Below are 23,265 nucleotides of genomic sequence, written 5' to 3'. Positions count from 1 at the left end.
TTACGTGTTCGTTACATAAAAGAGTCAAAACATGTCACTGTTTGTTGCAAAAGCGCTTTAATTGAAAAATTCACTACAGGAAAATAAAAGTAGTTCCTGATTAAGAAACTACGAAAAAGTCAAAAAGCGAAATTTCCTTTATTCTCTTCGCTCCCCCCTCCCCCCAATTAAATATATATAAAATGTGATAACTAGCATTTAGTCAAATATGTGAAAATATCGTCTCGATGATGAAGTATTTTGATTACGGATCTAAAGTTTTTTCGTGAGTCTAGAAAGTTCCAACTTAACGATACCTGCAGACATTAACTTGTACACATTTTCCAGGAGTATTTTTTTTTCTTATAAAGATATAATGAAAATTAATTTCAAATCTAAATAAAAACGAAATTAAGAATACATACACATTTATTTTATTTGCACGATTAACGCACTGCCTACAAAGAGGCAAGAGTTTGTAAAAACACACACAGACACGCATCTAGCTCACATTTCTTCACAAACAATGATGCACATATAAAACTCATATCTACACAATTAAAATTCATATGTTACATATAAATATTGACTTAGATGCATATAACATGCAATATTTGGTATCAAAAGCAATAATTTAATAGTAGATGCACTCTTTTTAGAATATAACTTAAATGGCATGCAAATGATACCGTACTTACTTGCATAATTTTCTAGTTCTAGTTCTTACATTCTTTGAATTGCACTAAATACCTTAATTCCTTTTTTAAAATATAAATTACTGCTTTGTATTTAGTACTGATATTATTTGTATATTGTATTAGATCTACTTTATATAGATCCATTGAGGGCTCGATTTATTATGCTGCCTTGGTTTTAACTAGACATTTCCAACTAATGTACAGCATCACTTTTGTGTGCCATAAACTCAGGAGGGCCATGAATTTTAAGGCAAAAAATGCATCATATAAGAATCCTAGTAAAAATACCCTAAAATTCTACCTTTAGATGGATGCCGCGAGCATGAAACACATTATAAAAAGCTCCAGCATAATTGCTATTTTCACTTTTACAGTGCTTGCAAATTCGCAACAGAGATTCATGTTGAATATTTCTTGTCTCGGACACCTTTCATTATAACATATGTATAAGAAACGACCGTCTGTCTTTAAGAATTTCCAATAAGTAGCTTTCCATGATCTCAAGACGTTCCTGAGTTAAAATTATAGAAAAAATATTTTAGCTTTTCCTTACGATGCAAAGATTTCTATTAGAACAAATCTCTTTGTTTCAAATATTTTAAATATTATTGTTTTGTTATTTCTGCAATATAATAGTCAAAACGAATCCTGCTCAAGTAAAAACGGTATCTTCTGTAACATTAATGACGAGTCTAATTTCATTTAGGTATTATTTTTAAGCCTGTAAAGTAAACCCATTTCGTAAAGTCCTATCGGATATTAATATGTCGTAGATAACATCAGTATCTTACGACCACACTTAGCATGTACGATCCTCTATCCTGCTATAAGCTAATTAACAGTTAACATACGTAGTTACTATAATTGTTGCCTAAGTCTATATGAATAGGTTTACCTTAATACCTACCACCACTTGCAGTTTTAAAACGCAATTTCATACGATAATAGACACATTCGATCGAGTGTAATAATTTTAATAAACAGGATAGGATGACTTAGTTGAGGATAACAACACAGACACAAATGATAGGAACTTTACGAAACAGGTTTACTATACGTACACACTACGACATGCTGCATGCATTTACATGTTTCAACATGCACTGATTACAAACAAGATAGCTATCACTACAGGAAAGAATTTACCGCAGCTACATTCGTTTTAAAAACTGCTAAGAAAATTATTATTATCAGTTATATACTGTAGGCACGTACTTAGGATCAGCTACAATGCTTCCGAAGTATTAAGTTTGTTACACTTCGAGGTGATAAAATATGAGAGACAAAGTCCTGTAGTTACAATATTTGCAAAAACCATGATTTTGCTTGCGTGACCGAAGTTATAAGGTTCATGGTATTACCTCCACCACCACAGGGGAAGAGAGCACAGTACATGTACATCACATACGAGAAGGAGCAAAGGTATTAAGGTGAGATTACATTGGCAGAATTGGTGAATGTTCTGAATGGGATCTCCACCACATGACCATCACTCTAGAACAAAATTAAATACTCGTGCATTAAACAAAACTGAAGAAAATAGAGAGAGAAATAAAAATATAATGCACATTGAAAATAAATAAATAAATTAATTAATAAACATAAACAAAAATAATAGAAAATAAAAGAAAAATAATGTGAATTAAAAAGAATTCTTAGTTGCTACATGACGAACTATTTCTTTCCAAATGTTATTGTAAATTATCAACAAGTGTTTAAATGTTAAATTGTTATAGGTCACAGGAATGGATTATAGAAAAGATAAGTAATCCTCACTTACCAATTCCGTCATTATTTAAAACTCATAACAGAATAGGGCAGGGAGGTGGTTCGGGATTTAAACCTCTCAAGCCCTCTTTTGAGCAAGATATGGAAAAATAAACATTTCCTATAAACAGCTTGTTTTGAAAGGATACGAGATTAGATACTTAAATCCCTTCCGCTTGATGAAATTCAGTGTTCGCCTTTGAAATAGATATACCAGATGCTCACTGTAACATAAATAACCATAACCAGAAGGAAATTGAAGCGAGCAACTGAAGGTATTCTCAATTATGAATTTATATAACGAAATAGATAAGTGGGAATCATGCTTTTTATTCATATGTTAATTTTATTTATGTTCCACAATATGCTATCTTTAACGGTGTTAACTGAACTTTAAAGCGCATTTTTCACCTCGGATATTTAGCACTAACTACTGCTAATACTAGCAAAGTGCCATTTCTTCACCCGAAAGCAGATACAACTACTGAATATGGTTTCATCTCCTTAGCGCGAGCTCAAATTCACCTCACCTCTTAACGTAGCTCTAGAAGACTTTTCGAAAATCTAGGGACCTAAATATCTTTCGTTTACTGGAAACTAGATTTACTCCTACCTCTTATACGCGAAAAGAACAGATTTATTTCATTTCATGCACATAATTAGGAAATGAAATGAGATTAGGTTTCTTGTACTGTAACCAAAGATACAACGAAGCACTGTACCAAGCGTATTCAGGTGTTATTTTTGTGTTACGTTTTTGTAAAGGAACTAGGTCAGTGACGAGAAAGAATTCCTTCGCAATGCAACAGAATATTTTTGAGTATTATTGTTATAACAATTTTCTTACACTTTTTAATATAGTTATCGATTGCAGTGATCTATATAATTCAAGATTTATATAACAAACATTTGGTCCTTGAACTCATAACAGGATGCCCTAAGGGATATATGTTCATCTGGATTTCGTTGCTTCGTCTGTTCACCAGTAATTTCACATGTTACTCGCCACATGAATCCTTTTAGCGTTTGCCTGGCGACAACTGTGACCTTATACTTTATACATACAATTATTTACTTTTACCCTATTAAAGATTAAGATAACAATTTCTTGCTAGTTATATTTTGTCTTTTGCTAGAAAATGCAGACTGACACTGAAATAAGGTGTATAAGAGATTTTTAACTGATACGATTTTCCTGAATTTTGTGTACTTACAGTCGATCATTCTACGTGATTAAATCATTATAATTGTTCACAATAACAAGATTGTTATTGCAATTGCTATGATAAATAAATAAATAAAGGTGAAGGAAAACTGTCCTTCCTGATAGCTGGTCTTAATCATGTAACATTGTTTCTAATATGAACTCCGCGCTATGATAAATAACTATGGTTTGAGGAACAAGGAATGTGGCATGAATATTATCACATGAATCACGTGTATTTTGAGTCATGTCTAAGCTATAAACGAAGCTGGAAAGATGCGATATACAGGGAATAGCAAAAAATATAGTACAAAATGTAAGGTTACGAAGACTTACGATGTGAAGGTCTGATCAAATACATAAATTAGAAATTCGTTATAATGAATTTTTATTGAACGAATGAATATTATATAAGGGTTACATTGACTTTTTTTTTTTCGATAAGTACTCAATCAATACACATTTCATAAATCCTACTTATAATGATTCATTTCAATCTGTCAATCAATATACATAAAACTTGTTCACGCTGAAAGAGGTAAGAACACGGAAACAAATTAATCTTGCAAGTTTCTGTCCCGTAGACCATTGGAAAGTGTTTTGAATTCAAATCGAATTGGGATATGCACATTACACATTAAACGTAAATGTTTTACTATTAGGGATCATTCTATTGATCTTCCTACTCCACACAAGTGATTCTACAACGATAACGTGTATAATCTGTATTTATTTTATCTAATATTCAGGGCAAAAGTGTTCTTTCACCTGGCACTAGCTACATAATAGAAGAAGAAGAAGAAGAAATGTTATAGTAAATGTCATGAATAATCTCGTTTGGTAAATGTTTATTTTTCGATCGATAGGTGGAAAATGTTTGTTTACGGTTGTCATGACAGTGTTCTGGTTGCCAGGGTAAAAGTTTTCGTTACTATCTATTTGTTTATAAGTAATTATATATGTAATTTAGCAAGACGTTACATTATAAAAACGTGAATCCAATCACTGTAAAGCAATCCATAAGTAAAGTGAAATATATTGAGTTTTAAGTGATTAAAACGTGAGTGTAATCCTTTTATATGGTGTATACTATAAGATTTTAACAAACCGAACTGTTTTGGGCATTTGATTGTTATAGTTCCACTTTCATGCTTCGTATTGCTGATCGCATGTTTGTAAGAAACTACAAGAATATAGTTCTCACATTGGCATCTAGAAGCAAGTTTTCTAGTACTTGTATTTTATAATATGATGCTGTAGTTTATGTATGAATACAAACGTTCATGCGTAAATCCATGCCGATACACACACAGACCTATCATTTTACATGCATTTAAATCACCACAGCAACAGCAGATGATTAAAGTAAATAAATAAAACTGTATTCTTTGACAAAATTACCTGCAAGTAACTTGGCAAAGCCTTATAATATCGCTTTTAATCTTTTTTTAAATAATACTACAATCCATAGCGTAAACAATGTACAGATACTTCACTAAAGAAGCAAAAGCTTATATTGTATACTTACACTTTGTATGAGATATCTATTAACAAGGCAGTGAACGGAATAAGGATAAGGCCAAGCCAAAACACGGGTGATGTGTATAGCATCCTCTCCATACTCAACATGTCCGATCCCATGTTAAGAGCTGGCCAGAAATTACTGTAAAAAAAAGAAACAAAGAAATTTGTTTTCTTAAAAAGCAATAAGAGTATTTCTACATATTGAATTTCTAGTTTATTCATTAATGAACGAATACCGTATACGCTTGCGTAATGTCCGCGCTCGCATAATGTCCGCACCCCAACTTCAGAGATATTTTTTGGGAAAAGAGTGATACGCGTAATGTCCGCACCCTAAAAATCACAGCTTGAAAATTTAAGTTACGACTTGTGGCATTTCTAATACGTTACCAATTTTCGTGCTTTTGGCACCAGAAACTCTATTTAAAAATTTAGAATAAATTATACAAAATAACCGAGGATTATTTTATTTTGTGTAAAATATATATTTAAGCTAAATAAAATAATTTATATACTAGCTATGTATTCTCTATGGATTTTGAGTCAATCCCTTGAATCCAACCTTAATAATAATTTCTAGAATACTGTAATAATTGAGTACCGGTAGTATATGAGATATAATGATAATATCTATAATAAAAACGTGCTTTTTTAATTTCTTTTTTTTTTTTTTTTAAAAAAAAACACATTTTCGTACTTCTGGCACCAGACACTCTATTTAAAAGAGAAATTTTCCTTTACATTCTCGTGCAGGTGTCCGTGAGTCATAAAGTCGGCGCTAGAAATCCTGTCAGCAGACGGGAGATAAGAACGAAGTGCAGTCCAAACAGGTTTTCTGCGCACCTGCATCTTGGATTTCGAGGAAATGCTCGCTTTGCAACGACATTCCTTTCCGCTCCTTCCCACCTCTAATGAATCGCGTATTTCAAGCTTTGTTTTCACTCATTGTAACTTACTAGTAAGTGGCGTGCGTAGAATAAGGTATGGGAAAGTACAGCAGCTATACAGCGGCTTTTAAATTTGCGCAAGAAAACGGAAAATGATCTGCAGCAATAGAAGTTAAGGTGGAGGAAAATGCGTGCGCAACTGATGCAAGCAACGCGACGAACTGACGATAACAAACAAAAACAGACGCGCGTTTCATGGTGAAATTCAAGTTTCCGAACATCGAGCAAAAAGTGGTTTTGTATGTTCGTGATATGCGTGCGCAGGGCTATTCAGTGACGCGGGAAATGCGCCAAATAGGGGCCTCTGTAAGGAGTTACTAGAGAAAACGTGGTTTTCATAAATTAACATTCTGAACTGGCAACAGTACTGATGTTTCAGTGCATCGAAAGGTGTGTTAAAGACCTATCTACATTATGCAATTTCTGAAAACAATGACAAAGAAACTTTGAAATTATCGTGATAAAACTTTTACTTACATGCACCCGGCAACACTGCTAATCACTGAATCAAAACGGGGGAACTTCCAGAATCTGCCGTAGAACTGACAATTCAGTTCGTGATGAATAGCAATGTTGCCCCGTTTGCCCCCTAGTTAAATCACTGGAAATATTGGGATGAAGTTGAACAATTCACGCCCAATCCCCGAATCTGAGCACTGAATGGATGTGGTTTCTTCTTCAGACACGCATGTGGCTCAGGTTTACATCTCCAGCCTCTCTAACGGAATTGAGTGATGCATACGGAATGCTGTAATATTCCACTTCTATTACTCCATTCCATGTTGGATCAGAGCTGTTCTTAGAGCGGAAGGTGGTTCAGTGCCACATTAATCTGCTCAAACTAACTAACTAACTAACTCTATGACCTATGGAACCCGGAGGTTCAGTGCCGCGTTCACAAAAGCTCTCCACTGACTTCTATCCTTAGCTAATTGCATCCAGTTTCTACTTTGTATTCCTATCTCTGCGAGATCCATCTTAATATTGTCCTCCCATCTGCGCCTAGGTCTTCCTAATGGTCGTTTTCCTATGGGTCTACCAGTCAAGACTTTGAAAGCGTTTCTACTTTCTTCCATTCTAGCTACATGACCTGCCCACCTAAGCCTCCTAGACTTGACGACCCTAACAATGTTGGGTAAACCGTATAAACTATGTAGTTCCTCGTTATGAAGTTTCCGCCATTCCCCATTCTCGTTCCTCTTGGGTCCGAATTAATCTGCTCAAACAGTAATTTTTATTCCAATAGAAAGTACTTGTTAAGCGACTACAGTCAATTTACCAGTTACAGAAGTGTAGATTCGAACTAATTATCTCTTTATATTTATTGTTGTTTCTTAGTTGTCTTAACAATTAATAATCAATTATGGAAAGAGAATTTGATATGGAAGTTCGGTGGTGGCAACGGAAGTGATAACATCATTTTAGTGTGGTACTACGAAGAGGAAGGGGATTAAGAGGAAATTTCACAATACACCTTTTATATACATCTCATTTCTCAACAAACACAAATACAAAAATATCCTACACCATTTCACTCCACTAATTTCTTACTTTTTCTCAATTCTTTTTACCCCGATCATCTGGGTAACTGGTCCTCTTTCAGTGCTGCAACTCCTTCCCCGATTTTGACATACATACATTCCCAATTTTGACATTATCCATACCCAATCCTGAATTAATTGCATTATATTTCTACTTTCTATCAATTATATATTTTTACAATCCACGCAATTCGACTTTATGGGCGACCAATAAATGTAAATGGCAGCGTCCACCATTTGTAATATATTTACAATTTATCAAATACGGTACGTAATTCAATTTTATCATATTTTTAGCACACAGACATCATATCTGGTGCACCTTATTAACATCGATAATGCTGAAGAAGATAAGAATTTGATATGAAGTCGGCCAAGGTAAGTAATATCCCACCACTCAAATCTTTACTACCAGATTATGTAAGGAAATATTTCTTTCTTGGGTATAAGTGTACAGTGTGTTAAAGCAAACTGAGTGTCCAAGGTCTTTTAAAACTGGTTTATTATTATTATTCACTTACCTGTAGACAACAACAAATAAGAACCACGACAGAATGGATCCCCACGTGGCAAGATGAGTTATCCACGTCCACGCACTTGTCACAAGGCCTGCTTTTAGACACACTGTCACCACAACATACTGAAAATAAAATTAATATATGATTTCAATAATTTCTAGAAGAACCACTGAAAACATTTATTGTATTATATACAAAAGTTTTAGTCTTTTCGTGAATCCAAATAGTTAGTTCGCATGTTCCAAGATTCGATTTATGGTGTTCACCCATCATCATGAAGCAAATGGAGAGCTACTTGAATTAAGAGTAATTTGATTAAAATCTTCAAGCATTTATTATTAATAATGTGTTACATTTTCGGGAATATATCATTGCCTTCATCGGACACACTATCTTACATCTCAGACAATATGTCTAATGAAGGCATGTATATCGTCACTAACTATGAAAACTTCGTAACTTAGTATAAAGGTAACCATCAAAGTTCTGTCGCTTTTTATGGAGGTCTGTCTTCAATTGGCCCTCATACCGTAAGTTGAATGCGAATGGAGATAAGGCGAAGATCAGTTGTTGCTGTGGGTGTATCCAATATATTACCTGGTTGTGGAAGCTCAGTTAAACCGTGAACTTGCGTAAGGACAGAGTGAACATAGGACTTCCACAGAGCGTTAAGGGCGTGTATGCTGTACGAGTTCAAACTGGGCTCAAACACCGAACAGCGGACCGGAAAATATGCCAGGCCTTTGGTGAGGATGTCGTGATAACGCGGACAGTGCAGCGGTAATTTAAGAAGTTTAAGGACGGTGACGAAACACTCGAAGACGCACCACGTGCCGAAAGACCAACACATGTACAAAATGAAGATCTTCAGGCAGCAATTGAGGCGAGCAGTGATCAGACATGTGAGGAACTGGGACTACAATTCAGTGAGAGTGGAGAAACCATTCGGCAGTATCTCCATCAACTTGGGAAGCGCTACAAGTTGGGTGAATGGATCCCACATGATTTGACTCTGGGTCAGAAAGCAATGCGAGCAGACACCGAGCCTGTGTTTTTTTGCTGTCTCGTCTGAGGAAGGAGCTATTTCTGGGCAGGGTGTTGACATGTGATAAGAAGTGGGTTCTGTACGAAGATCCACGGCGCCATAATCATTGGTTAACATCCCATGAACCGGTTTCAAAACAGCCGAAAGCAGCACTGCACCAAAAGATTCTCTTGTGTGTTTGCTGGACTGCTCGCGGCATCGTGCATCGGGAACTGCTACCAGCTGGTCAGAGCATCAATGCAATTGTGTACTCTCAGCAGTTGAGCCGTGTTCAAGAAAAACTCAAAACACTGGAGCCAGCACTTCTGAAACGCAAAGGGGCTCTTCTGTTACAAGACAACGCTAAGCCCACGTGGCTAGAATGACCCGGGACACCATTCTACGTCTTGGATGGGAAACACTATTGCATCCGCCATACTACCCGGACATTTCACCGTCCGATTATTACCTGTTCCATTCCTTGGACAATCACCTTAGAGAACGTCACTTCAAATCCCTATTAGAGGTGCAAAATGCACTTGATACTTTCTTCGCTTCACGGCCCACCAAGTTCTACCGCGATGGAATCCATGACCTTCCAGAACGTTGGCAGAAGGTCGTCGATGCTGACGGGAACTATTTTTGATCTTCCAGTTACGTCTTAGATGACGTATCGATTATGGACGGTGGTGGGTGAAGAAGCGACAGAACTTTCTTGGTTACCTTTGTAAAACCAAACTTTACAGGAGAAGAAAATAAATGTTTTTGTGGATTTTTAATAAGAGTTAGGATCCAGTGATGAAGTAATAGAAACGGTACTGAAGACATTACAGAGAGGAAAGAAATATTTAATTAAAATAATAAATGCGGAGGCACAAGGAAGTCACTTTTCTTATGAATATGTGCTCTATAGCTTTTGTAAGTAGATATGCTGTGATTTAGTTTATGCAGAGTTTACTTAATTAAAAGTTTAAAAAAGGAGTATAATTTAGAGTGGTGTTTTCTGTTCATGTACTTTCCTATAATTTTACTTCTAAAAATTACCATAATATGCAAATTTTCATTGCCTCCTGGTAATAAAGTTGACACTACTTAAGTACACAGACCCTAAAGTTGAAAAGTACTTAAGTACACAAGACACGTTATGTTACATGTCATACAATCACTAACAAAGAAAACCTCGTAACTCAGTAAAATCAAACTTTACAGGAGAAAAATAACTGTTTGTAGAGTTTTACTTTTATATATCTTAAATTAACTTTAACAGTTTCTCTCTCTCAAATTTACGTTTGATTTTTAGTAATTACCGTGTCTTTCGTTAAAACTTTAAAATGACGACTTAAGATTTTCTATCTATTATGTCAATAATTTTTTGTAACACATTGAGGCATGGAGTTTCCATTCTTAGCCATCGATATAATATTATATATCAGACACTGTATTTGCTTTGATCATTATTTTGTTTAATAATAATAATAATAATAATAATAATAATAATAATAATAATAATAATAAAAAATAATGTGCGTGTGTGTGTGTCAGCTTTTCTCATGTAAGAGAGTCACGTAGAGGTACTGAGGTGCACATTTTTGTCACAAGATATTGGATATCACAAATTATTACACTGCTTTGATTACAACCTATTACAGCTCTTACTCCGATAATGTTATTTAAAATAAAACGAAAAACTGAACGACTTGCGTTTACACCTATAACATATATTTTCTTGTTTTTATTAATTAATTATTCAGGGCAGAAGTGCTATATTTACTTGCACAAGCTACTTAAAAGAAGAAGAAAAAATATAATATCGAATGTAATAAAAAAAATGTGGATTTGTACTGATTATTCGGCTGTTGTTATGTAAATGAGTTTGTTGATTGCTTATCATGGTAACTGACTTGGTTGCTAAAGAAACCAGGTACATGTTTATTATTGATTATCACGAAGTAATGTGCCGAGACATCGTGTTATACAGAAGTGTATGGTACTTGCTGAAAAGCAATTGATTATTATTACAAAATAACTTATATTGTGTTATAAGTGATTTAACCGGTGTATAATCCTTCAGTGAGCTCAATAATTAGTAGCACATAATTATACGCGAGTCCGCCAGAAAAATGTATAAGCTCTTTGTCATCCTGTATCAGAATACTGGCATTGACAATTGTTCTGAAATTTAAGTATGTTGTAGTATGTTTTTTGCCCAACAGATGTCGGCACTGTCAATTGTTTTCAGTTAAAATTATGTCGTAGTACGGTTTTTCACTCAACAGATGTCGGTACTGTAAGCACGGTTAGTGAAATAAGAAAATGGCAGGAGCACGCTTGATGTTCGAGCAGCGTAAGTACATTTTGAAGTGTTTTTATCAGATTTGGGAATGCCATCGAAGTGCATTCCTTCCCCCTGGACTTTTTCTTGTGGGGAACTGTGGAAGATGAAGTGTATCGAAGTAAGCAGCGGACGCTGGAGAACTTTCGCTTTGAACATCTAATATAAACATATGCTTACTTGAAGGTTTGTAACACATCTTTGAAAAATAATTAAATGTAATTAAGAAATATGATATATAATTTTCTTAAACAGTGTATAAATTTTTCTGGCGGACTCTGTACATGTAATTTATTATGAAATATTAGCTAAAAATCGAACTGAGGTTACACGTTGGTCCAATGAAGAAAATATCTCAAATTATATTATTATTCAAAGCAAACTATTTCAACAAAAACGTTCAGAATTGTTAGAGTTATTACCGTTATATTTGGATTTCGGATTATTATGTATAAACCAGATATTAGCGTAAAACAAATGGAAAATTTTATACAAAACATAACGATTGGTAAACTGCACAAAAAAGGCATCGAACTTCACGAAAAAATCGCAACAATTTTACATAATGATGCTTTAAAAAATGTTTCCACATAGAATTCTTTTTATCTCTAAGATATTAATATCATTTAATTCAACAAATGAAATGAAAGGAAATCTTTGAGTTTTACGTCCCACGGTTATGCCGGTTAGCCTAAAGGAGACGGTGATAATGAGAAATGAATGAAATGGCGGAATGAAGAAAGTGGGAGGAAACGGGAGAAGCCCGAGAAAACCCACGCACACGGTGTTTGTCCACCACAAAGTTCACTTGGCGGGGGCTGGGATCGAACCCGGGACCCCAAGCACCAGAGGTGAACGCTCTACCACTGAGCCACCGCGGCCCCGTTAACTCAACAAACTTTTATTTTCAGATTTGATGGTAAAAACATTAAACATCAACCCGATATCTATACTTAACAGACATTTACCATAACCTTCTTAAGTCCTTGCTAGCGGACAACAATACTAAGGATCTAGGCGATAATTGACTTACGTTTGCGCACTATTTAATAAATATTTCATAGCTTATTGACGGTAGCAGAAGAAGAAGAATCCAAATCTTTTGTTCATAACTATAATTTCAGCACAGCTGTTTTTTCATGGCGTAGATACTACGGAAACGATTTCATAGAGTGCAATTTTGAATACTGGATCAGATACGAATCAGACATTGAACCTATAATTTGTCTACTGTAGGTTAGGTTTTCCATAAAAAATAGGAGTAGCAACATCCACAATTCTGAAAATTCTTTGCTTGTTTCCGTATTGCACCGATAAATCCCTTTCTATAGGTCTTTTCAATCAAGTTATTTGTAAAAAGATTGCAAATTAATTTATTTATTTATAAAATATATTTACAAATATATTTAAATTTAGATACGGGCATGCTTCAGGATTAGTTCATCATGAAGACATTCGGCGTCCTTCGGAGAGGGAAATGAAAGTATATTGTATTTACATCATATATTTATAATTACAAACTAGTAACAGGAAAGACAATACCTGGCCGCATTTACAGTAACAAGGTGCATTATTAATAATTTTCATTCTATCTTTATTACTTTTTAATCCCTCATCATGCATTGCTTTGACAATTATTTTAAAATGAAAGCGAAAATTCGATGTAGCAAAATAATACTTTTACACATGAGAAACATGAATAAAATTTTAATGGAAGCATTGTCTTCAAAAGTATTACCTATCTGACTAGTTCGTGCATTTGTTTTGTGGGGTTGCTGTTGTTACGTTTATGTGGTTATTGGATTGAAGGAGTTGTTGGGAGAAGAGGTATGAATGGTTTTCTGCATTACTTTACAGGGTGGCCAGAACATAAGAGCATTAGAAGTCGATACACGGTTCATTTTTTTGGTTTGTTTGTTATAATAATTGTTAAAATGATTGTTGTGATTTGTAGTGAAAGTGGAAACGAAAAACATGAATGAATAAATAAATAAAATTGCAACACAATGTAATACATTTAGATATTAAAAGAACTATATTGTAAGGATCCCCACGTTGCCGTACCAGGCAATAACCACGTGTGAACTACATGTGTTGATAATAAACACAAACAAACAGACGACGTTCCCGAAGAGGAGTCGATCACCATCGCCATCAGTCGGAAGGACGAGTACCCACGATGGAAGCCGACAAGACAGAATAAAAAGGACCTGCACACCTCGACCAACATCAATCTTCACGGATTGGTCACAACACCTAAAACCCCTCTCACGACGCTTGGTCACCGAGAGGTACCTATCCTTATACCCACGACGCTTGGTCACCGGGTTCCTTTCCTCTTTCTCACGACGCACGGTCACCGAGAGAGAGATACCTAATCTACACCCCTCTCACGACGCTTGGTCACCGAGAGTACCTCACCTCAAAGCCCACGACGCTTGGTCACCGGGCTCCCATCTAATCTTACCTGATATTAGTGGAATTTCTTATTATTTGTGTACATAAAACTTTTGTAATAAAAGGGTGAAGGGAAAAGTCCAAATCCCGTGTACATTTCATTTGCTCTACCCGAGAAATCTTTACATGGTAGATGCGTCGGCGTCTATTTGCAGACACTAAAAGGACTTTCCTAAGGGGCGCTCTTTTTATCACGGACTTAAAAACTTTTAACATACAGTGTAAGTGTTACTAAAAGCAGGATCATATAAAAGATAGTATCCGTATTCTCATAAATACTCTCATTACTCTTAACGGTAGATTGATTCGTTACAGGCTGGCAGGTATTTATGCCGACAACTAGATCTGGGAAAAATACATATAAAGAAGGCGATAACAATATGGCAGAATCAGGCTCCCGCATACCTCTTAATATTCCTCACTTAACTAGATATTCTGGTCACAGTACTGACGATCCCGATCGATTTTTCATGCTGTTTGATCATCTGGCTTTACTTCAGGCTTGGACCCCCGAAAAGAAGAAAGAAATTCTTCCTATGTATCTAGAGGACGTAGCTCTTGACTTTGTCTTACAATTGCAAAATCTGAATCAATTCGACACACTAAATTACGAACAACTGAAAACCAAACTAGTTTCTCTGTCCCGCCCAAATATACCAGCGTATAAGGCGGAATTAGAAATTTTTCAAATTCAACAAAACGAAAACGAATCAGTCGATTCATATTTCTTAAGGAAATTGAGGGCTATCAGACAGCTGATGCCAGAGGCTTCAGAGGAACAGAAAATTCATTTTCTTTCGTTAGGACTACAACGAAATTTGCTGCAAAAGATAGCGTTAGAATCCTTTCCAACAATCCAGCGGCTGCAGGAACGACTCCACGAACTGGAGAAAGCTCAAGATCTCATGCAAAAGAGGAATTATGTAGAATTGTCACAGGCAATTCATTCTTTGATCGGCCAACCTAACCGCCCCTCACCACTCCCTTTGTACGACCATTATAGCCAAACGAATTCTAATTCATACATGCCAACCTATGCACAACAGCCAACTTCTACTGTGCATCACACCCAACCTGCTCCTAGTTATTCGCAATCGTTACCTTCTGCACCTCCATCGCAGAATATCTTCCCTCCTCAGTCAACTTCCTCTGCACCTGAAGTTTCGAATCCGCACCCCCACCAAAGTCAAAACCCGCCCTCACAACCTCCTCACACGGACCTTACCAAATTAGCAAATCAAATGGCCGAGTTATCGTTAATGGTAGCACAGAACGCCATGAAGTCTAATTATAGGCGTAACAACGGAGGAAAAATTCATAAAGGAAACGGACAAAAAGCGGATGCGAAGAATAGCAATAAAGGAAACAACGGTGGTAGAAAAAGGAATAATTTTGTAAAGGGCGACAAAATATCAGTCTGCTCAATTTGTTACAAGAAGAACCACGGAGCATCCACGTGTTGGAATAATCCAAAAAATTCCAACCAGGGAAACGCCTAGATGGGCTCGCAGGCCAAAGTCAAGCCTCGCGGGCCATTTCCGAAAAGTCGGCGCGGGCCACACAGAAACCACCACAATTTAAATGTGATGGCAATCAAGAAGAGCAGGCAACAGCGGAAACTCTTAAGGACACGGACGCCAATTTTTTCACCCAGACGACCAATAATGAACATCGTGAACATGTTAGATTGGGAATAGAAAATAATAAACTGTTACTCAATATTCATGTGAATACAAACAGTCTACCAGCTATAATAGACACTGGTTCTAGTCTTAGTCTATGGTCAAGACGGGACGTACCCCCAAAATGTACGCTAATACCATTTCAAACTCGTATCAAGGGCATTGCCAACAAAGTTCTAACTTTAAAAGAAATAGCTTTAATTAAATTTAAAATTGGCAACACCACTTTTTCACATTACTTCCGCATCATAGATGCTGACTTCAATCCAATTTTTGGAAATGATATTCTCACAAGGCTTTTTTCTCAAATAGACTTGGAGAATAAATCTATATCATTATACAGAAAACCTAGGAAACCTACGTTTCCAATAGAGAAGCAAGAATCGGAAGAAATGTCACGAGACACTATGCACTCATTGCACTTGCAAAGGAATGCAAACGTCATCACAGCAAGTAAAGTTACGATACCAGCGAAATCACATTTCTTCTTTCCTGTATCGATTCAAAGAGAAACAATTCATGACGCTGCATTTTACATTACTCCATTGCAATCATTATTAGACCGATACGGCTTACAGGCAATGACCATGAGAGTACCGAGTAACGACCTCACATTACTCATTTCCAATCCCACGTCACGAATAATAACATTAAATAAAGGTACACCAGTGGCGTATAAAGAGGAGGGCGTGGAAGAATTTTCATTTACAATAGAAGAAGACGAAAAGAAAGCGCATCAATTTCGTACTCAAGAAGAGATAAAGGAAAGATTAAGGCAAACTGCTAAATCCTTTAACATTAACCTTTTTGACATAAATCCAGATTTACCAGAATACCAGCGAATAGCTGTAACCAATTTATTGTATAAATACAGGGATGTGTTTTCATACAGCCCAGAGGATATAGGCTATTTTAGAGGATATGAACACAAAATTCGTATAGATAAAAGTGCGTCATTCCATCACCGTTCCCCACCAATTCCATTAGGGATAAGAGATCAAATTGATAAGCAGATACAACAGCTGTTAGATGCAAAAATCATAACGGAGACGCAGACTAGTAATTTCTCCTCACCTTTAATTGCAATTAAAAAGCCAAACAGTTCAGATTTCAGGCTTGTGTTGAACCTCCAGGCATGCAATGTTTATACGAAATACCTAAGCATACCATTTCAAAATACAGAGGACGTTTTACAGGTTTTAAAAGGGAAAAACCTGATTTCAAGTTTGGACATTTCCCAGTCGTATTTTCAAATAAAATTGCATCCAAAAAGCACTAAATATATGACTTTCGAGGTAAATCATACATGCAAAAGTTATAAATTCCTTAGATGCGTAATGGGTCATTGTTCCTCTTCCCAATCTTTGACTATAGTAATAAAAATGCTACTAGACGGCTTACCTAAACGCATAACCAATTTCGCAGATGACATCGTCATCGGTTCTTATACATGGGAACAACAACTTTCAGATTTGGAGCTTTTATTTCAAAAATTAAGGAAACACGACTTCCGAGCCAACCCCAAGAAGACGCACCTGTTATATACAGAACTCCCAGTACTAGGATTCCTTGTATCCGGAGAGAAGATAAGCATCTCACCAAAAATCGCAAAAAAGATCAAGAATTTTAAAAAGCCAACGACCAAACGCATACTTAAGAGCTTTATTGGCCTATGCTCTTATTTACGAAGTCATATCAAGGACTTCACGACCAAGATAGAACCTTTCCAGCAACTTCTTACTAAAAATGCCAAATTTAAATGGACAGAAAAACATGACGAATTATTTGAAAAATTGAAAGAAGACATTTTGAATGCCCCTTCTCTCTATCATTTCGACGAAAAGCTAGAGATAAGGCTATACACAGATGCATTCTCTCACCAGATTGGAGGGCTATTAGCTTGTTTTGATCCCAAAACTAACGAAGAAAGAATCGTTTCCTATTGTAGTAGACGTCTCACAAAAACTGAGATCAAGAGCTCAGTATGGCAAAAAGAACTGTATGCTATTATATATGCTTTACGCAAATTTAGATATTTCTTACTCAATCGTAAATTTAAATTGTTTACAGACGCAAAATGTCTAACCTCTTTACGTAGTCACCCGGACAGGGTAGGGAAATACACTCGCTATAGACTTTTCTTAGCTGACTATAATTTCGATATCTGTCACATCGAAGGAAAGAAACATCCGGCTGATATCATCAGCCGCTTAGAGCAGAATAGCAGTGATATTTCAGAACCCTTGGACCCACATCAGGCAATAGAAGATCTACATGCATACAGATCCAATTCTCTAGAGGAACCCATTCTCCAAATAGAATACTCAGGATCTTTGAAGAACTTACGAGAAGAACAACGTAAGGATGACGCATACGCTGATATTATAACAGTTTTAGAAGGGGGAGAACCGGCAAAAAGTTCCACCACGAGGGCAGCCAAATATTTCCAATTAAAAGACAACATATTGTATCGAACACAAAAACATCCAGAACTTGGGCTACTTCATCTTTTGTGCATCCCGAAAAGCTTGGCAGGACATTGGTTCGAGTCTATTCATAAAGACCCGTCAGCTCCCCATTTTGGGTTTTCTAAGACATATAAGACTGTTCTTAACAAATATTACATGCCAAACATGAAATCATACTTGGCATTCAGAATCAAGAACTGTAGAGAGTGCCAACTCCTGAAAAAACTACCCAGAAAACAACAAGGTGAACTTCTGCATCACTCGATAGGCCATATAGGAGAACGATGGATGTTTGACGGCTTAGGTCCCTATCCGCACGAAGAAGGAAAACCAAAATATGTTTTAGTCGCCATCGAAACAAGTACACGCTATATAGTGACAAAGGCTGTTAATGGGATTACAGCAGATACAATTGAACAATTCTTATTGGAAGAAATCATTCTGAAATTCGGCGCCTTTCGTTTCCTTCATCTGGACAGACATCCTGTGCACAGAGCGAAGAAACTTCAAAAACTAGCAGAGATATACAACTTTGAATTTAAGTTTTGCCCTGCTTTCAACCATCAAGACATAGGATTAGTCGAAGTTATGAACAAAACACTGCAGAATTCCTTAAAATTTTTCGTCCAACAAAATCACGAAACATGGCCAAAATTATTGCCTCATATTACTTTTGGTTTAAATAGTTTCGCTCAATTAGGAACGAAGAAATCCAGCTTCTTCCTCATGTTTGGATACGAACCCAGGACCATCAGCGATTGCAAACTAAGGATTATCCCTCAGCTACAGCTTGAACGGGACCAACTCGTAAAACTTCGAGAAAAGACACGGCATAACTTACTGAAGGCTCACGAACAACAAAAGAAGTACTTTGATAGAAGACATAAACAACAAACTTTTCACACTGGAGATAAAGTACTCATTTACTTTCCCTTTCGAAGGATTGGAGAGTCATCACAATGGACTGATAGATACTGCGGACCGGCTACAATAATCACAAAACTAAACAATAATCTCTATCGAGTTCGCATGCCCCATAATTTCAGGAAGAGAGAACAGAATATTTCCATTGACAGGATTAAGCCATTTCATGCAGCAGAAGAATACATATATAATGATAATGATGACGAACGCACCAGCTAAAGAAGGAAAGAGAAGATAAGAAGAGAGAAAACCAAGATCATCATCCTCTCAGCAGATATAAACGAGCGACATGCGAAGCGCACTCTTCATGTTTCAGCGGCAAAGAAGAAAAGAAAAAAAAAACAACAAAGAAATAAAACATGGAATAGAAGAAAACAAGATACAGCATATGATGCAGCTAACTATTTGAAGTGACCAAATCTAGTACCCACCTTAGTATTCGAATCGCAAGCGATCCCTTGTTTTTTTTTCTCACTCTTAATTCTTAACCAACCTGCATTCTGTCATATAAATAAGCATACATACATACAATTTCCTTCAGTGAACAAAATTGCAAGCCAGCATTTTCTTTCGACTTCGAGCGAACGAACTTCACAAGGCCAGCTATAACATTTTTATCTTCGCTCCTCTGCTGCGTATCATATAACTGTCACTAACACACTAACCTACATATACAGAGCGTTCAGAAAATCAGGACTTTTGATTGGCAACCTTTTTTCCGCCGTGACTACAATTATCAATGTAATGACTTTAACCGCTCTCTAAGTATGTTCTGTCATCTATTCACTAGTACTAGCCGGAACTAGACCAATATTCGAAACTTTTGTATAACAGCACAATATGACGTGCGAACTTCATCACATATACTGCGGACATTACCATCAGTGACGTAGTTATAACTATTAACTGTAATCACCAGAGCTTCGACAGCCTCTCCTTTGAGGGAAATGACGTGACATACGGATCCTGCTTAGATTAAGAGGACAAACTGTCAGTGCTCAACTTAAACTTTAAAACTTATGTGATAATATCTCAAACAGTGATATCAGTGACCAGTGCTTTTAACTTTAATTTTGTGTTTCAGTGTTATAGTGTTTTCCAGTATCTACTGTGCCCAATATGCGGACTCCACGTGCTGGCACAAACACGAAAAAATAATCCAGTGGCTTATTTTTTTTCTACGCCCCGGGGGTGTAAGGATCCCCACGTTGCCGTACCAGGCAATACCCACGTGTGAACTACATGTGTTGATAATAAACACAAACAAACAGACGACGTTCCCGAAGAGGAGTCGATCACCATCGCCATCAGTCGGAAGGACGAGTACCCACGATGGAAGCCGACAAGACAGAATAAAAAGGACCTGCACACCTCGACCAACATCAATCTTCACGGATTGGTCACAACACCTAAAACCCCTCTCACGACGCTTGGTCACCGAGAGGTACCTATCCTTATACCCACGACGCTTGGTCACCGGGTTCCTTTCCTCTTTCTCACGACGCACAGTCACAGAGAGAGAGATACCTAATCTACACCCCTCTCACGACGCTTGGTCACCGAGAGTACCTCACCTCAAAGCCCACGACGCTTGGTCACCGGGCTCCCATTTAATCTTACCTGATATTAGTGGAATTTCTTATTATTTGTGTACATAAAACTTTTGTAATAAAAGGGTGAAGGGAAAAGTCCAAATCCCGTGTACATTTCATTTGCTCTACCCGAGAAATCTTTACAATATATAAAGTGTTAAAACTTTGTACGAAAGGAAGATAAAAGTAGACTCATATTGCATTTAATGAGACAACAGAAAGGATTGTTTGCGCGATAGATAGAAGTGTGAGAATTACTATTAAAATTCGTATATTTTATTGACTCATACTACATAAATCCACATTGTAGCCTAGTGGTGTAAGCAATGGTTTATCGCGCTCAAGCTCACCCTCTTAGTGAAGTCAAAAATTGATTCTGCTAATATGCAGTATACTCCATTTGTGATTACCGGTAATACAAGTTTTCTTATAATTTATCACAAGTATTGAACAGTCATGTTAAGGAATTTACTTCCCAGTAGCTCCCTTTAAGCCTACATAAAATTTCAACAAATTAGTTATGTATTGTATTCTTCTCTTTATGAGGGAAGGAGCTCTTTCTCGTCAGCATATGCATTACAATTTATCATCTGCAGGTGTGTTTACAAAGGATTTAAAAAAAGAAACAGAATGCTCATTTGTTTCATTGAGCTCCTTAACCGAATTGTCACTGCACATGATTTCGTATTTGTAGTGCGTGGTCCCTGGTTCTACTCTCAACTGGGCCACTAACATTTTCTGGTGTTGACCCGTCATCATGACGGGCCGCACTGGATCAGTGGTAGAGCACTCACCTCCGGTTCCTGGGGTCCCTGGTTCGATCCCAGCTCGTGTGAAGTAGGTCTTATAATGGACAACTACCATTGTGTCGGTTTTCTCTGATATTCCAGTTTTCTCCCACTTTCTGCACCCCATTATTTCGTTGATTAACATTATCGTCTCCTTTAACCTCCAAGGCACAAGCGTGGGACGTAAAACTGCAAGATTTTATTTATTTTTTTTTTTTCCATCATCAAGAGGTAATTGGAGAATCACATGAATTAAGTAGTAGTGACCTCAGTTTCATAGAGTCAGAAATAATGACGCCTGAGAGCCTGTCCTGCCAGACGGAGAACATTTTAATCGGTGACGTATGGTCAATGCATCGGCTTATATATATATTAAAGAGAAAGAGAGAGTGGAGCAGAGGAAACGCATGTTTTTTTAAACCGCTACTACTTGGCGACGAGCAGGGGCATTGATTTGGAGCAACAGTTGGCAGACAGCTCAGACAATGCTATTTGAGTCCCTATGGAGCATTGAAGCGTAGAGCAGTTCTGAACATTAACATAACCAGATGAAAATGGGCTTCATCACTCACGAATACTGGGACATCTGCACCTTCCGTAAGAATATCGTCCATTATGCCACGAAATTCTCTGCGTTGCACAATCATTATTTTGTAAGGATGAAATTTGAGATCATAATGCAACATGCAATGAAGCGAACGACGTGATATACACAGCGATACAGCCTGTCACCTAGCAGATCGTTTCAGACTAGCAAGAACTGCCCTTTTCACTCTGTCTACGTTTTCTGGAGTTCGAAATGATCGGGCAAGACTAGGTGGTTTCTTTTTCATCACAGATCTTGTACTCTGAGCGCTGCAATCCATTGGAGTACAGTGTTTCGATCTGAAACTACCTCGACGTTTGATACTAAACTTTCGACAGAAAAGACGTTGAACCGTGACCACAGAATCATTGTTTCTAAAGAACTGCTCGACCGCGAACACACGATGCTCTACGCTCCAACGCTCCATAGCGACTGAAACTGCATTGTCTGAGCTGCTGCAAATGGTTGCTTCAAATCAATACCCCTACTCATCGCCGAGTACTTGCGGTTTAAAAAACATGCTTTTCCTCTGCTTTACCCTGTATAAGTATTGAGTGCAAAACGACTTAATTTATATACACGACTGCTTTCATTAAATTTTATTCGGTTCATTGTATCCATTTGATTTTCTTGAAAAACTGCGTATGAAAGAAATATCTAGTAAAACCAGTACCTCTGGCAACCCTGCCATGTGACTGGTGTCATTTGAAAACAAGAAAATTAGTTCGCAACTTTGCCGCATGCACAGATAAATTCGAGTTAAGAGTTTAATAGCTGAAATATATTAATCTTCTTGTGTTTGAATATTCTGATCGAAGATAAGTTTCAGCCCATTTATTCTAACCCTTTGATAGGTAGGTAGGTAGGGTTACTAACTCCGTAGAGTAAGGCAACATAACCAGTTTAGTTCACCTGTTTAAAATGTTATACGGGAAACTGGAAATGAAGGAGTTGGTGTACAGCAGAGATGTTTACCCTCGCGAGGGTGGCACTCTAGAGGGCATCCTCACTCTCAATTTCCCTCGCCCACAATGACGCGAGGGTGAGGACAAGCTTCGAGAGCGAGGGCAAGAAGAAATTCCCAGCACGAGGGCGTGGGCAAGCGAGAGCGATGGACAACTCCCTTTGCGAGAGCGAGGACAAGTTTCCTGCACGAGGGCGAGGGTGATCGAGGGGAAGGAGAAATTCCCAACACGAGTATGAGGGCGAGTGAGGGCGAGGACAAGTCTTCAGC

General features: G+C 37.1%; 1 protein-coding gene across 11 annotated transcripts in view; it reads right to left on the bottom strand.

The window, feature by feature from the left end:
- ATP8A (ATPase phospholipid transporting 8A1) overlaps positions 1-23,265 on the bottom strand; it is a 777,495-nt gene that overhangs the window by 59,376 nt on the left and 694,854 nt on the right. For 10 of the 11 annotated variants that reach the window (XM_081752482.1, XM_081752481.1, XM_081752477.1 and 7 more), the window contains 2 exons: positions 8,182-8,300; positions 5,177-5,311 (listed from right to left, as the gene is read on the bottom strand). In XM_081752482.1, coding sequence (XP_081608608.1) covers positions 5,177-5,311; positions 8,182-8,300 — 254 coding nt within the window. Of the gene's footprint in view, positions 1-390; positions 2,172-5,176; positions 5,312-8,181; positions 8,301-23,265 lie in introns of those variants that run through there. The other variant, XM_081752487.1, reaches the window with a different exon arrangement.

This window comes from Thermobia domestica, chromosome 3 (assembly GCF_964235325.1).
Source record: "Thermobia domestica chromosome 3, izTheDome1.hap1.1, whole genome shotgun sequence".
Classification (NCBI taxonomy): domain Eukaryota; kingdom Metazoa; phylum Arthropoda; class Insecta; order Zygentoma; family Lepismatidae; genus Thermobia; species Thermobia domestica.
The sequence above is the reverse complement of the archived record's forward strand: the minus strand, read 5'-3'. Positions and strand labels throughout refer to the sequence as shown.